Genomic DNA, 15,411 nt, shown 5'->3' with positions numbered 1-15,411 from the left:
GCTGCTGGAACTATGGTGTGTCGACAGTTGGATTGGATCCTGGAGTCATGTGGCCTACTGGCTCCATGTCAGGGTGGCTTCCGCCAGGGTCACTCTACCATTGACAATCTTGTGTCCCTTGAGTCTGCCATCCAAACAGCCTTTTCCAGATGCCAACATCTTGTTGCCGTCATTTTTGACTTACGTAAAGCATACAAAACGACCTGGCGACATCATATCCTTGCTACATTGTATGAATGGGGTCTCTGGGCCCGCTCTCGATTTTTATCCAAAACTTCCTGTCGCTCCTTACTTTCCGTGTCCAAGTCGGTGCCTCCCATAGCTCCCCTCATATTCAGAAGAATGGCTTCCACAGTGCTCTGTATTGAGTATCTCTCTATTTTTAGTGGCTATTAACAGTCTACCAACAGCTATAGGGCTGTCGGTCTCACCTTCTCTGTATGCGGATGACTTCTGTATTTCGTACTGCTCCTTCCGTACTGGTGTTGCTGAGCAGAGCCTACAGGGAGCCATTCACAAGGTGCAATCGTGGGCTCTAGCACACGGCTTCCAGTTATCAGCCGCGAAGTCGTGTGTCATGCATTTCTGTCGGCGGCGTACCATTCATCCAGATTCAGAACTTTACCTTAAAGATGGTCCACTCACTGTGTGGAGACATATTGATTCTTAGGACTGGTTTTGGATGCCTGATTGACCCTGCCTCACCTTCGTCAGCTTAAGCGGGAGTGCTGGCAGCACCTCAATGCCCTCCGCTGCCTGAGCAACACCAACTGGGGTGCAGATAGCTCTATTCTGCTGCAGCTCTACAGAGCCCTTGTTCAATCCCGCCTTGACTATGGGAGTCTGGTTTACGGTTTGGCGACGCCCTCAGCGTTGTGTTTACTCGACCCAGTGCACCACTGTGGCATTCGCCTAGCAACTGGAGCTTTTAGAACAAGTCTGGTGATTGGTGTCCTGGTGGAGGCCGGAGTCCCTCCATTGAAGGTTAGGCATGCACAACTGCTCCCCAGTTACGTTGCACACAATCGTAGTTCTGCATATCTGAATTACCATCTCCTTTTCCCAACCACGGCGGTTCATCTCCTGCATTGGCGGCCCAGGTCAGGGCTTAGGATTGCAGTTCGTATCCGGTCCCTTCTGTCTGAACTGGAGCCCTTCCCATTACCACCTCTCCTCGAGGTCCATTCACGTACACCTCCATGGTGTACACCTAGGCTGCAGATTCTTCTGGATCTTTCACATGGCTTTATGAACTCCGTTAACCCTGAGTCTCTCCGCTATCACTTCCACTCGATTCTCAACATGTACCAGGGCCATGAAGTGGTTTATACCGACGGCTCGATGGCTGATGCTCATGTCGGCTTCGCGTATGTCCATGGAGGACATATTGAACAGCATTCCTTGCCAGATGGCTGCAGTGTTTTCACTGTAAAGCTGGCGGCCATATCTCGTGCTCTTGATCATGTCCGCTCATGCCCTGGTGAGTCATTTCTCCTATGTACTGACTCCTTGAGCAGCCTACAAGCTATCGACCAATGCTACCCTTTCCATCCTTTGGTAGCATCCATGCAGGAGTCCATCTATGCCCTGGAACGGTCCCATCATTCAGTGGTGTTTGTGTGGACCCCAGGACACGTCGGAATCCCAGGCAATGAACTTGCCAACAGGCTGGCCAAACAGGCTAGTGAAAATCTCCGAAACTGACCTGTGTTTGTCGTATGCCACAGGATTTTTCGGCTTTGGGAGAGATGGAATCACGTAACAGTATGCACAACAAACTGTGAGTAATTAAGGAGACTACAAATATGTGGAAGACTTCCATGCGGTCCTCTCGCTGGGAATCAGTTGTCCTGTGCTGGCTCCACATTGGCCATACGTGGCTAACGCATGGTTACCTCCTCTGTCGCGAGGACCCACCTTGGTGTTGCTGTGGCTCACACATGATGGTCATCCACCTCTTGCTGGACTGCCCACTTTTAGCCGCTCTGTGGCAGACTTTAAACGTTCCCAGCACTCTACCTTTGGTGTTGTGTGACAATGCCTCAACAGCAGCTTTACTTTTATGTTTTATTCGTGAGGGTGGGTTTTATCATTTGATCTAAGTTTTAGCGCGTGTCCTTTGTCCCTCTGTGCCCTCCACCCTAGTGCTTTTAAGGTGGAGGTTTTAATGTGTTGCAGAGTGGCTGGCTTCTCCTTTTTATTCTCATGGTCAGCCATCCATGGTAATCTGTCCTCTTGTTTTGAACTCTTTTACATGTTTCTTGTGTCTCTCTGTGGTTTTCTTGGCCTATTTTGTCCATTTTAGTATCTGTTGCCCCTATATCATTCTTGTGGTTTTCTCCTTTCTTCCAGCCGTATTTTGTATGTCTCGATTATTTTACTCTCACCGTTGTGTAATTAATTTAATCGGAACGAGGGACTGATGACCTTACAGTTTGGTCCCTCCCCCCTCTTTTAAACCAACCAGCCAACCACCAACAGTATTTGCATTTTGACAGTCGCCATCCCTTCCATACCAAAAAAATCCACCTCCTACAGCCTAGTCATCCAGGGATGGCATATCCACAGTGAAGGCAGCTCCCTTGCTCAGTATGCTGAAGGTCTTACAAAGGCCTTCACAGAGAGGCACTATTCCCCAGACATAGTCACCAAATGGATTTCCCGTGTTATGTCCCCACATACCTCCACCACCCCCAAGAATCAGCTGCAAAGGAGCACCCTCCTCATCACTCAATACCACCCCTGACCGGAACAGCTGAAGTGCATCCTTCATCAGGAGTTTGATTATCTGTCATCATGCCCTGATATGAGGGACGTCCTACACAAGATCCTTCCCACCCCTCCCAAAGTGGTGTTCTGATGCCCACCCAACCTCCACAACATTTTGTTCTATCCTCTGCCACTCCTAACCCCGCCCCCTCGGTACAGGGATCATATTCCTGTGGAAGACCCACATACAAGACCTGCCCAATCCACCCATCCAGCACTTCCTGTTCTAGTCCTTTCACAGGCTTGTCCTGTCCCATCAGAGGCAGGGTCATCTGTGAAAGCAGCCATGTTGTGCACCAGCTCTGTTGCAATCATTGCTCAGCCTTTTATGTTGGCATGACTACCAACGAACTATCCACTGGGATGAATGGCCAGTGCCAAACTGTGGCCCAGGGCCAAAGTGGACCATCCTGTTACACAGCTGTGCAGCTGAATGTACCATGCTTGATTTCAGTGGTTGCTTCATAACATGGGCCACCTGGATCGTGTCCCCCTCCACCAGCTTTTCTGAAACGTGCAGGCATGAGTTGTTTTTACAATGCACTCTCCACTTCTGAAATCATCCCAGCCTCAACCTACAGTAACCAACTGTACCCACACACTCCACCCAACAGTTTCCCAACTAATGTCCCCTCACCCTCATTGTTTACTGCTCTCTGCACACACTAATCTTTCCCCATCTCTGCTCCTCTCGATGCTGCAGCAGGTAGCATTGTCTCCACCTCTGTCCTCTGCTTACTTTGCCAGGTAGCACTGTTTCCTCTTCCCCCCACCTGTACCCTACTATCCCTCTCCTCACCCCACTCCACTAGAGATCGTTGCTCTCATTTGACGCACTAGGTCTGACCTGAGCAGCGAAAGATAGCAGTCGTATGTCTGTGGAGTGTGTTTGCTTGTGTGAATGTGTGTTTGTTCTATCTTTTCTGATGAAGGCTTTGGCTGAAAGCTTAATGTGTAACAGTTTTTTCCCTGTGCCTGTCTGCAGCTCAAATGCCATATTTCTGGTGGATAGGAATCTACCCCTTCCATAATTGTTAATAATATTAACAATTTTATACTATACTTTTCATAATATTATTGTGCAAAGTATAGATTGCAACTCACCATAAAGATGGCACTTTGAATTGCGAAGGATGTAATGAAAACACTATTACACACTGAGCTTTCAGCCAAAGCCTTTTTCAGAAAAGAAAGGAAAACACACACACATTTACACAAGAAGGCAAACCTCACACACACACACACACACACACACACACACACACACACACACAAAATGGCTGTCTCTAGCCATTGTGCTCAGACTTCATTGTTAAATAAATTCTTATAACGTATGCACCTGATTTCCTGTCTGATGAGTTTCTTTCTTTCTAGCTTACAATCTATTTTTAATCTGCATCTTACTAGAATGGAACAGTGAATATGATTTACCATTTTGACTTGGATTCATAGATTTTGAGATATCTGTTGAGTGAATTTCAACCAGATTTGCACCAGCAGCCCTTGAGGTGCAAGGCAGTGATTCAAGCTGTGTTAATAATCAGAGAAATATGTGTATCAATGCTACAGCTACCACAGCTACCATTAGAGTTTATCAGGATAGTGAGAAATTTATAATTGGAGGAGAAATCATGGAAGAGATTAAATGTCATGAAAATTGTCACCAAACCGAGATGGATTCTCAGATCTCCGAACTGAGAAAAATAAATAATGTGTTAGTGGGACACATTTGAATTATCTTTGTTTTGCTGAATATGCTCTTCTCATTGCCTGGAGTGCAGTTAAACTTCAACAACTCATGCAAGAACTTGATGCAGTGTACAAATTAACAATTACGTTATAGAACTGGTCGGTGAAATCTTGTATTTAAAAGTGTCATAGACAATAAAAGTGGACAGGAGAGAGCTAGACGGGGAATGCTAGCTCTCAAAACTGCCCCCCAGGGGCTCAGCATTCATTTGCTGAGTACGGGCTTGGCGACCCCAGGGTCCTGAGCTGGGGACTGGTCAGCGCTGCCAGTCTCCTGTCACCGTAACCCCCGGACATGCTTCAGCGACCACCGTATGGCGCGGCGGTGGAATGTTGTGTGCTGCGGGGAATGGTAATCTTGGCTTGACCGCCTGGATTGCGAGGAAGGACAACCTCTATAAAAACCCCTCAATCTTCCGGTGTGCTCCGCGCCTATGAGATGCATGGCTGTTGGGGTGGAACAGTTGCAAGCGGGCAACCTCTGGGGCACCTGCCGCACCCCAGTTGTATAAGGCTTACTCAGGCACGCTGGGCTCTGTCTGAGCGGACCTTTAGTTCCCTAGCTGCTCGTGGGACCGCAATGGACCCTTTGACCTCTACATTTCCCCCTACCAGTGGCTTGGGTGGGCCACTGGTAGGAAAACACACCCCATCGAAGAAGCGACTTCGTGCTGCGAGTCCTCCAGCGCCTGGTGTTGATCGAGATTTATCAGACTGTCGTAACAGAGCACATGCTGATAATCAGAATGTGTTTTTGATTATTAAACGGAAGGAGGGTAGCTTTGAGAGGATTTCTCCCTTTTACATCCACAAGGGTCTTGAGGGAATTGCAGGAACACTTAAATCTGTGAAGCGACTGCACAGTGCGACTCTGTTAGTTGAGACTTCTAGTTCCCATCAAGTCGCTTCTCTTTGGAAAGCAACCTGTCTCGGAGAGTACGCTATCGAGACCGAGCTCCACTCCACTCTGAACTATAGTAAGGGTGTTGTGACATTTAGGGACTTGGTGGATATCCCCACAGATGAGTTAAAATCTGAATGGGCTGATGACGGTATTGTTGACGTGCAGCATATTATGAAACGAGTTGATGGGGACCTAGTCAAATCCGACTCGTTTATTCTCACGTTCAGTTGCCCGAGTCTCCCAGAGCATGTCAAAGCGGGGTTCTTACGTTTGCCAGTAAGGCCATATTTCCCCAACCCAATGCGCTGTTTTAAATGTCAGCGCTTTGGGCATACTACGTTGGGGTGCAATGGGATAGCCACTTGTGGTAAATGTGGTCAGCCTGCCCATGAAGGAGCCGATTGTTCATCGCCTGTGAAGTGCGTGAATTGCTCTGGGAGTCACCCTGTCTGGAGCCGGGTCTGCCCCATCTATCTCGAAGAACGGAAGATACAGGAGATTAAAACATCTAAGCGCATCCCCTATGGTGAGGCCAAGAAGCTCTTTAAGGCCATGCAACCTCCTGTGTTTACAACATCTTTCGCTTCCGCTCTGAAGAAACTGGTACAAATGACCACTGTTGCTACGCAAACGGAGGTTGCTAGTGTTAGCACTAATACCTGCGTTTGCCAGTGCACTTGTGCTGCTGCGGTTGTTTTGCAACCTGCGGCTCTCCCTGCAACGTCGGACAAGGCTGTGGTTGCTGACATTGGGGTACTTCCTGCCTCTCCCCCTATGGCGCCTTCTGCCCAGGCGAGTAAAGCTCCACCTGTTGACAAGGCTCTGCATTCTAAGCCCTCCAAGACAAAGACGCCGAAGGTGAAGGTTTTGCCACCTGAGGAGACTAGTCAAGGTCGGTCCGATGACGAGGCCATCGTACTGTCTGACATCTCCCGTGGGTCGTCATCGGAGCTGATGGACATTGATGTCGACCGGGGGCGATCTTCTCGCCCCAGGAATAAATCTCCGACGAGTACGGGCTCTCCTCCGAAGCACAGAGGAAGGGTGAAAGTTCAGCCACCCTAATCACTGGCTCCCATATTACAGTGGAACCTGAATGGGTTCAGGACGCATGTGGCCGAATTACAACTCCTTGTACGAGAGTGCCCTTTGTGCTTATGTCTCCAAGAGACACATTTTCGGGCCACTGATGCTCCTTCTTTACGGGGCTATACCGTATATCGAAAAGATGATCTGACGGGGCAAAGGGCAAAGGGTGGTGTTGCGGTTTTTGTCCGTGACATGCACCCCTCATCTGAGCTCCCTCTCGTTACAGACTTGCAAGCAGTTGCAGTTGACCTTCTTGTGGGTCGGAGGCTCACAGTCTGTTCAGTTTACTTACCACCTCAGGATGTGATAGACTCTGAGGCTCTCACAGACCTTATTAGCCAACTCCCCCGCCCATTTCTTCTTTTGGGGGACTTCAATGCTCATAATGTCTTATGGGGCTCTCCGACTACTTGCCCCAGGGGTCGCATTCTGGAAAGCCTCATGATGTCTGAAGAACTGTGCATCCTCAACTCTGGTGCTCCCACTCATTTCTGTACTGCTTCCGGGTCGTCATCGGCTATTGACCTTTCCTTTTGCTCTCCAGCACTCGCGGATTCTGTTCTGTGGGAGGTTGTTGCTGACCTCCATTCTAGTGACCACTTCCCCCTTTGGATTCGCCTCCTGGATGAGGCTGTGGCATTATCAGTGCCACCTCAGTGGCACCTCTGCAGAGCTGACTGGACACTTTTCAGCCAACTGGCTGTTCTGGAACGCCATGCCAGCGTCCACGAATGGGTAGACCATGTTACAGCCGTGATCTTCCATGCTGCTGAATTGTCCATTCCACGGTCATCTGGTCATCCCAAGAGGCGTCCTGTCCCTTGGTGGACCACTGAGTGCCACTCCGCCATCCGAGCCCGCCGTGCAGCTCTGCGCTGCTTCAAGTGCCGTCCCTCAGCTGACAATCTTGCGGCCTTTCGGGTGGCAAGGGCCAAAGCGCAGCGAGTGATTAAAGAGAGCAAACGACCGTCATGGCAATTGTTCTTGAACTCCATCTCCCGTTCCACTAATTCTACAAATGTATGGGAAGCCATCAGGAGGATTTCCGGGAAACGCAGCCAACTACCTGTCAACGGCATTGCTGCATCAGGGATGTCTCCTCACGGCGCCGAGAGACATTGCCCAGACACTGGCCATGCATTTTGCGGAATCTACCGCCACTATTAACTGTGATCCAGATTTCTGCCGCTACCGAACTGCCATCGGGAGGGGTCACTTGGACTTCCGGTCTCCAAATTCTGAACCCTACAACTGCCCCTTCACAATGTGGGAACTGGATTCGGTGCTGTCTGTGGCTCATGATACTGCGCCTGGTCATGATCAAATCCGGTACAGCATGCTGCAGCACTTGTTGCTGCCATCCAAGGAAGTTCTCCTGAATTGTTTTAATATGATATGGTTATCCGGCACATACCCTGACTCGTGGAGGGAGGCGATTTTGATTCCTCTCCTCAAACCGGGGAAGGACTGAATGCATCCCAGCAGTTATCGAAGTATTGCTTTGACGAGCTGTGTCGGGAAGACGTTGGAACGCATGGTCAACCGTTGCCTGGTTTGGCTGCTCGAGACCAGGCGACTCCTTAGCCACTCTCAGTGTGGCTTTCGGAGATGTCGTTCAACTATTGACAACTTGACCCTGCTTGAGGCGGCCATCCAGCAGGCCTTCCTATGTAACCAGCATTGTCTTGGTGTCTTCTTTGACATTCATAAGGCGTATGACACTACTTGGCGCCGCCATATCCTCAATCCACTCCATGCGTGGGGCTTTCGTGGCCGTCTCCCCATCTTCATTCGGTCCTTTCTTTCCCACCGCCTCTTTCGTAATAGGATTGGTAATGTGCTATCTGATTTGTATGTGCAGGAGAATGGTGTTCCTCAGGGAAGCGTTTTAAGTGTCACCGTCTTTGCCATCGCCATTAACAGTATCACGTCCACTATCTGGAGTCCTGCCCAATGCTCCTTGTTTGTGGACGATTTTGCTGTTTTCTGTTCTTCCTCCAGTCTTGTCACTGCTAGTCGGCAGTTGCAGCTTACGATACAGCGATTAGAGGCATGGACTGCGAAGACAGGTTTTACCTTTTCTGCAGACAAATGTGTGTGTGTTCATTTTAATCGTTCTCGACGTCTTTTTACCTCCCCTGAATTGCGTCTGAGGGACACCGTTCTTCCTTTTAGCGACACTGTGCGGTTCCTGGGCCTCACTTTTGATTCCAAGTTGTCGTGGTTGCCTCACCTTAAAGACCTCAAGGTGCGGACCCTGAAGGCACTGAATATTTTGAAGTGTCTGAGCCATCAGTCCTGGGGAGCAGATCGGGCGCGTCTGCTGCAGTTTTATAGGGCTTTCGTCCGATCACGTCTTGACTATGGTTGCACCGTGTATGGGTCAGCGAGGCCTTCGTATCTGAAGATTCTTGATGCAGTACACCATGAGGGTATCAGGCTGGCCACTGGTGCCTTCCGTACCAGTCCTGTCCCCAGCCTGTGTGCTGAGGCAGGGGAACCGCCGCTCGCCATCCGGCGGAAACTCCTCATGGTGCGACGGGTGTGTCAATTCCTTGCCTGTCCTACCTCCCCTGCATACCCTACCGTTGCCCGACCGCCTATGGAATGTCTCTTTTCCAGTCGTCCCAGGGCAACGAGACCATTTGGGATTTGTGCCAAGCATTTGCTTGAGTCCCTTGGTGTGGAGCGTGTGGCCCCCCAACGACAAGGTTTTACTCGCCTGCCTCCCTGGTTGCTCCAGAGGCCCAGTGTCCTTTTAGACTTGTCGGAGTACCGGAGGAGCTGCACTCCTGCGTTTGTTTTTACCTCCTTATTTTATGATATTTTAAACCAGCATCCCGACCATGTACCAGTATTTACAGGTGGCTCTAAACAGGGGGACTCTGTTGGTTGTGCTGTTGTTTTCCCTGATCGAGTCGTCAAGTTACGGCTTCCTGCGGCGTTTACCATCTTTGATGCCGAATTGTTTGCGATCTTGCGGGCATTGGAGCAGATGAGGTGTGTTCCCAGTCTTAAGTTCCTCATCTGTTCTGACTCCCTGAGTGCCCTTCAGACCATGCAACACTTGTACCCAGCGGATACGGTTGTCCAGAACATCCATGATGTCCTCCTCCACCTGCAACGGCAAGGGAAGGAGGTTTCCTTCTGCTGGGTGCCGGGGCACGTGGGTATTAGGGGAAACGAACTGGCGGATGTGGCTGCCAAAGATGCATCTTCCCTCCCTCACGTTGTTGAATGTGCCGTCCCCCTCCATGCTGTTACCTCCCTCCTGCGTTTTCGCGTTATGCGTCAGTGGGAAGAGGAGTGGCTGGCAGTCGGTGAAAATAAGCTGCGTCTGGTCAAGGCTACCACGCGGCCATGGTGAACGTCCAGATTACTGTCCGCCACATTTTACTTGACTGTCTTTTATTCTCTGACCAGAGGGCGGTGGTTTCTTTGCCACTGGATTTGCCCTCTATTTTACAAGATGATGCAACGACTGTAGTTAAGGTCTTACGGTTTTGTGTCCTGTCCAATTTGTTGCCTCGGATTTTAGGTAGGGGGTTTTATTGTGCTGCTGGGTGACTGGCTCACCCAGGTTTTAGGTAAGAGGTCAGCCAGTCACGATTACCTCCTTGTCTCCCTTTGGTTTCTGTTCTCTTTTCCTTGTGTTTCCTTTCCTTTTTAGTGTGTCCCTTCTCCTCTTGTTTTGCCTCTGTATGTGAGGATTTGGAACTGCGTCAGGTCTGTGTCTTTTAGCCGTTCTCCTTGTTCGCTGTTTGTCTTAGTCCCTTCACTGCATGTGTTCCTGTTTTTATGCGTTTGGGCGCTGATGACCATGCTGTTTAGTGCCCGTAAACTTCAAACACACACACACACACACACACACACACACACACACACACACACACACACACACACACACACTCTCAAAACTGAGCTTCCAGTGTGCCTTAAACAGAAAGATTATCACACAGTGAATCACTACTTTTGTGTGAGTAAGACATGGACTTCAAATGTGAATTCAGACAAGGAATGGAGTGACAGGGAAATGAACAAATTGATGAGGAAACATAATGAAACAGAAGACGTGATTAGGCCTACAATGAAAATGAAATGGTATGAGTGTGGGGCATGCACCCAAGAGATTGGATGTTGGATGGACCAAGCAAGTTTTTACTTGATTTCAAGAGATAAGAAAAAACTGGCATGGTGTCACAATGGAGAAAGAGGTAATAAATCATACAGAAGCAACATGGATGTATATAGCTGCAGATCTTAATGCGTGGTAAAGGGTAGAGGAGGCATTTTTATTTGGCAGTTGAAATCAAATGGTTTGTGAGTTGGGGACATATCCTCAGACACTTCTCTCATAAATAAATTTAAAGGCAGGATGTTAGGTGAGAACCAAGATGATGCACAAGTAAAGTGTGCTTTAAGAACAATACCAGAACATAATTCAGAAGTTATTGGGAGATCAAAAGAATTGCAAATAGTCAAGTGAAATGGTTGATTTGACAAGATATAACTTATAAGAAAACAAACCAGTGAATGAATGTATTATGGTTATGAAAGGCTCATAATCACTGGGGATGAAAATTGTACATTCTTTCAGAACTGGGGATTCATCCATTTGGGATGTGCAGGAGTTAATTCAGAAGTCACTAGTTACAAAAGGAGGAAATACTATATTTTGATTGTTCCTTGGTCTCAAGCCAAAAATAGAGTTGCGTCCTCCTCCAGAAACATAAGGAGTGATTCATTGATTTAATTGGTACATTTTAAGCAGAGATGTCAAGAAAAGCTTGCTTCACTATCAGTCAATAAAGACATTGATATAGACTGGAATAATATTGAGACCTACATCATTGAAGCAACTTCAAAAGCACGTGCTAAAAGGAAGAAAACAGATGGGGGAAAAGTCTCAGAAATTAGAGAATCCATTGAAGAAAAACAGATAGCTTGTTTGAAGTTTCTACAGACAAAAACATCAGAGAGATGGGAAACATGCAAAATAACAAGGAACACTGCAAAACAAATAGTGTGCAAATCATGCCAAGAGGCATAGGAGTCATTCACAAGCATTATTGATCACTACCACACATGATAGATAACAATGTGCATACAAATCCAGAAAAGCCCTAGTAAGGAAGAAAACGATACTGCCTCACTGAACATTATACCCTATGAACAATGGATAAATCATTATACAGACCTATGGTATACACAGAATGCCAAAGATGACACTGGAGAAAGTATGTACAAGGAAATATTAGATCCAGTTACTATGGAGGAACTACAAGAGGCTTTGAAATGCATGAAGAATAGGAAAGCTACTGGAACAGATGGAATAAACGCAGAATTAACTAAACACGGAGGCTTATCACTAAGTAAAAAGTTTTTACAATTTATAAATGAATGTTGGAGGAACAGCAAGATCCCAGACCCTTGGTATAAGGTAGAAGTAATGTCTCTTTTCAAGAAAGGAAAGCACAGTGACTGTAAAACCTATTGTGGCATCAGGGTTCTAAACACTTGCTACAAACAGTATTCAAACATAATCAATAACCATGTGAAGAATACCTCAGAAGCTGTTATTTCTGAGGAACAAAATGGATGTAGATCATATTGATCACACACACAGACAATGTATTTATAATTAAGAACATTATAGAAAAATATAAGAGAGTTGAAGATAGACACCCATATCTCCTTTATCAACCTTGAGAAGGCTTTTGTCTGTGTAAGCCATGATAACCTGTGGAATATTGTGTCAGAATGTGGATTTCCTTATCACCTAGTAGAGATAGTGAAGACTCTTTACAAAATTACCTGTATTGCAATGAACACAGGTAAGAATCAGTTAAAAGATATATGAGGGTTGGGTAAAAAGTAGTGGGACTCTGTTTATGAAGAGTGTGTATCTAATGGCATGTGTATTGTCTGTAGTTTATCTACTACCGTCAGCTACAGCTAAAAACGATGTGGAACCAACAGTGGAAAAAAAAAAAAGTTGACATGTTCCACATCCACGAGGATCTCCTCAGCATGGATCTATGGAACGAAAAACAAATCTAATCTAATCTAATCATGGTGGGAAATTATGTTAACAGCTTAATTTCTCCTTTTCAAGAGTGTATGAAATTGACAAATGACTAATGCGGGTTGTGCTTATCTGTTTATATAAAATTGATTTTACTTGTAGCTCTAGGCATAAGTAAACCCCAATATCATAATTGCTCCATTTAAAGTTCTGTCTGCCACTGCAGCTCTGGTGATAGAGAGAGTTCATCTTGCTCTATAAGTGCCCTTCAGATTGCACTTTAAGTGTACACTGCAAAGAAAGAGGTGCAAATTACCTGGAAGATCTTATCTTTTCACTCCAACAAGAAACGAAAGATCTTATTGTTGGACACAAAGATGCAGGGCAATTCAAGTAAATGGGTAAACTGACATTCCAAGCAAGGTGTCTGATGAGAAGAGCTTGTGGGAACGTGCATTTCCATATGTGTGTGTGAGGATGAATGTTACGAGTGAGTTGAGGAAATAGTGGTTAGTAGTGACCAGTAAGAAGTTATGAATGGTTAACTCAGCTAGTTGCTACAGAGGAAAAAAGAAAAGATCTCTTAACATATAGAATAATTCTTGCAATATTGTTTATTTTTATGTTTAGATCATTCAGTGAGCAAAAGCCATTATTCTTACGAAGTTTTGTTTCCCATAGATCAGAAGATAAATAACATATTGTTAGTTGCAGAACAAAATTATATGGGAGGAAGCAACTGCACCCTGAAATTAAATATGTATTGATTCTCATTAAATTAACTTCAAAATGCAGATTGTCAGTAACCTTTACTTGTAGCTTGCTAAGCATTATAATTTCTTAAAAAATGCACCAGTTATTTTTGTACTAATTCTTTTTCTACAAATAACAAAAATTGCACTTACGTAGAAAAATAAGAGGGGAAAGATTTTTTACTAAACAATGGAAATTTTTTTGGAAGTTCATAATTTATCCAAAAACTGGGAAAAACTAATAGATTATTCAGGTCAGTTATTTTATACCCTGTTGTAATATTCACTGCTTCTGAACTTATGTAAAATAATCTTTCAAATTGTGTTCATAAATCATGCTAGCTTTTTGTACATTTGTATGTTTTTCAAAATTTGTTGACCTTGTTATGTCTTGAAACAAATAAGTTTCCACTGTCACTTTCTTACACTTTCCTCTTTTTATTCTCAAAAGCAAAATGTGTGGTACATTAACCTTAATTTCTTTAGTGTTGCTCCAGACTCAGTCACAATTTTAACCTGATTATGCATTGTTATGTATACCTTGCTTACTCATGGTATATTGGTAGAAAATAATATTTGCATATGGTTATTGATTACTTAATGCCCCTTTCTCTAAATGATTATACAAAAATGAAACATCTAATAGTACTTACAGCCTTGTAGAAAAGCTTCCCACAATGTGCTTTGATCTATGTTTTCAGGTTATCCCACCAATGGGAAACACAAGCTTTAATGTTGTATTCTTAGGACGCGAAGAAGGAGAAATTGAAAGCAATTTATTTATTCACACATCAGAAGGCAGCTTTAAGTACCAGGTGAAAAACTTAGCTATATGAAAATCACATTTAGGAATGTGTATTAAATCCTGCTGTGATAACATGCTTTTATTTCATTTTAGGTGAAGGGGGCTAGCATAAGCAGTCCATACAGGCTAAGGCCATTAGTGGGTGTAAAAATTCCTGCAAATGCTACTTACTCACCCCTTATTTATATGCATAATCCACACAGTACACCACTACAGGTAACTCCAGAATATCTTACATGGTTAGCTTTAAACAGTGCCCAATATTATTGTGCTAATTCTGCATGCCACATAACATAATAAATTCAACAACTGACCATTCTTGAAAGCTAACTGTGTTGACTTTTGTGCAATATATGTATGTTAAAAAGTAGTGGTACTGAGTTTTAAAGAAATATTTGGGAAATTCTTTTGAATAGATAGGTTTTAGACTGGTTCTGTACATCATTTTTGTATTGTAACTAATGTTTTAAATGTGAAAACCATTGAAATGTTGTATTTTTGTCAATATTTGCGCATCTGTAAACAGACATAGCTGCTTTCTGAACTGCTCAACTGACTCGCTGTCGCACTGCATTTTGTGCAAGTATTAGAGGAAGTGACTTGACTGTGATGCCAAGATATAATTTGTAGCTTGCAGCAAAACATACTGTTCTCTGATTCTATAGCATTTACATTCATTTCACCCCATTAAAAGCTCGCAAGATTACTTAAATAGTCGTATTGCAAATCAATAGCAGACTTAACTTCATTTTGTTGTGTCATTTGTCAAAATAATCAGTAGCAAAGGTGTTGTTTTCTCAAAATTCCAAGTTCTGTTATGGTATTCTTCGTTCATCTGCTATGCTGTCTGGTGTTTCAAGCAACTGTACGTCAATTTTCAATGTACTTCCATGTTGCTGTGGAAGTTTTGTTGTAGTATGTGTTGTCTTAAGTCAACTTGAAAATTTATTTTGTCCCATTGCACTTTTGAGCTCATCTGTATGATAAGTTTCACCATGTTTTATTCATTTCAGTCTTCCAGTGTAAGTTGAGCTCTGCATCATTAGGATTACTTTCTTCAAGAAAGCTAAGTTGTAGTGTTTCTTCTGGTTAGTCATCCTACATGCTGAATGTAGTGAAATGAACAACTAATTCTTTTTATGGATGAAGGCAGCTACTAGTGAAGAGTTTGAACTACTAAGGGCGTATTTCAGAGGACTGCGGCTTTCTATAGGCGTGAGTGCCTACCATCACAACAGTAATTTCTGTAAACACTGTGATGAAGATTCATTGCATTTAAATAAGTTTTGTGGGTATTTATGATGTATGATGTGTAGCA

The 15,411-nt window shown here is 45.0% G+C and overlaps 1 protein-coding gene across 5 annotated transcripts in view; it reads left to right on the top strand.

The window, feature by feature from the left end:
- The window catches only part of LOC126095349 (transmembrane protein 131), a 345,609-nt gene that overhangs the window by 82,251 nt on the left and 247,947 nt on the right, over positions 1-15,411 (top strand). For all 5 annotated transcript variants that reach the window (XR_007521958.1, XM_049910154.1, XM_049910155.1 and 2 more), the window contains exons 6-7: positions 13,990-14,103; positions 14,187-14,309. Coding sequence is in view for 4 of the 5 variants with exons in the window: in XM_049910154.1 (XP_049766111.1) it covers positions 13,990-14,103; positions 14,187-14,309 (237 nt within the window). In the remaining variant the exon portion in view is untranslated. The remainder of the gene's footprint in view (positions 1-13,989; positions 14,104-14,186; positions 14,310-15,411) is intronic.

The sequence above is a fragment of the Schistocerca cancellata genome, chromosome 8, assembly GCF_023864275.1.
Source record: "Schistocerca cancellata isolate TAMUIC-IGC-003103 chromosome 8, iqSchCanc2.1, whole genome shotgun sequence".
Classification (NCBI taxonomy): Eukaryota; Metazoa; Arthropoda; class Insecta; order Orthoptera; family Acrididae; genus Schistocerca; species Schistocerca cancellata.
This window is presented reverse-complemented; position numbering and strand designations above follow the sequence as displayed.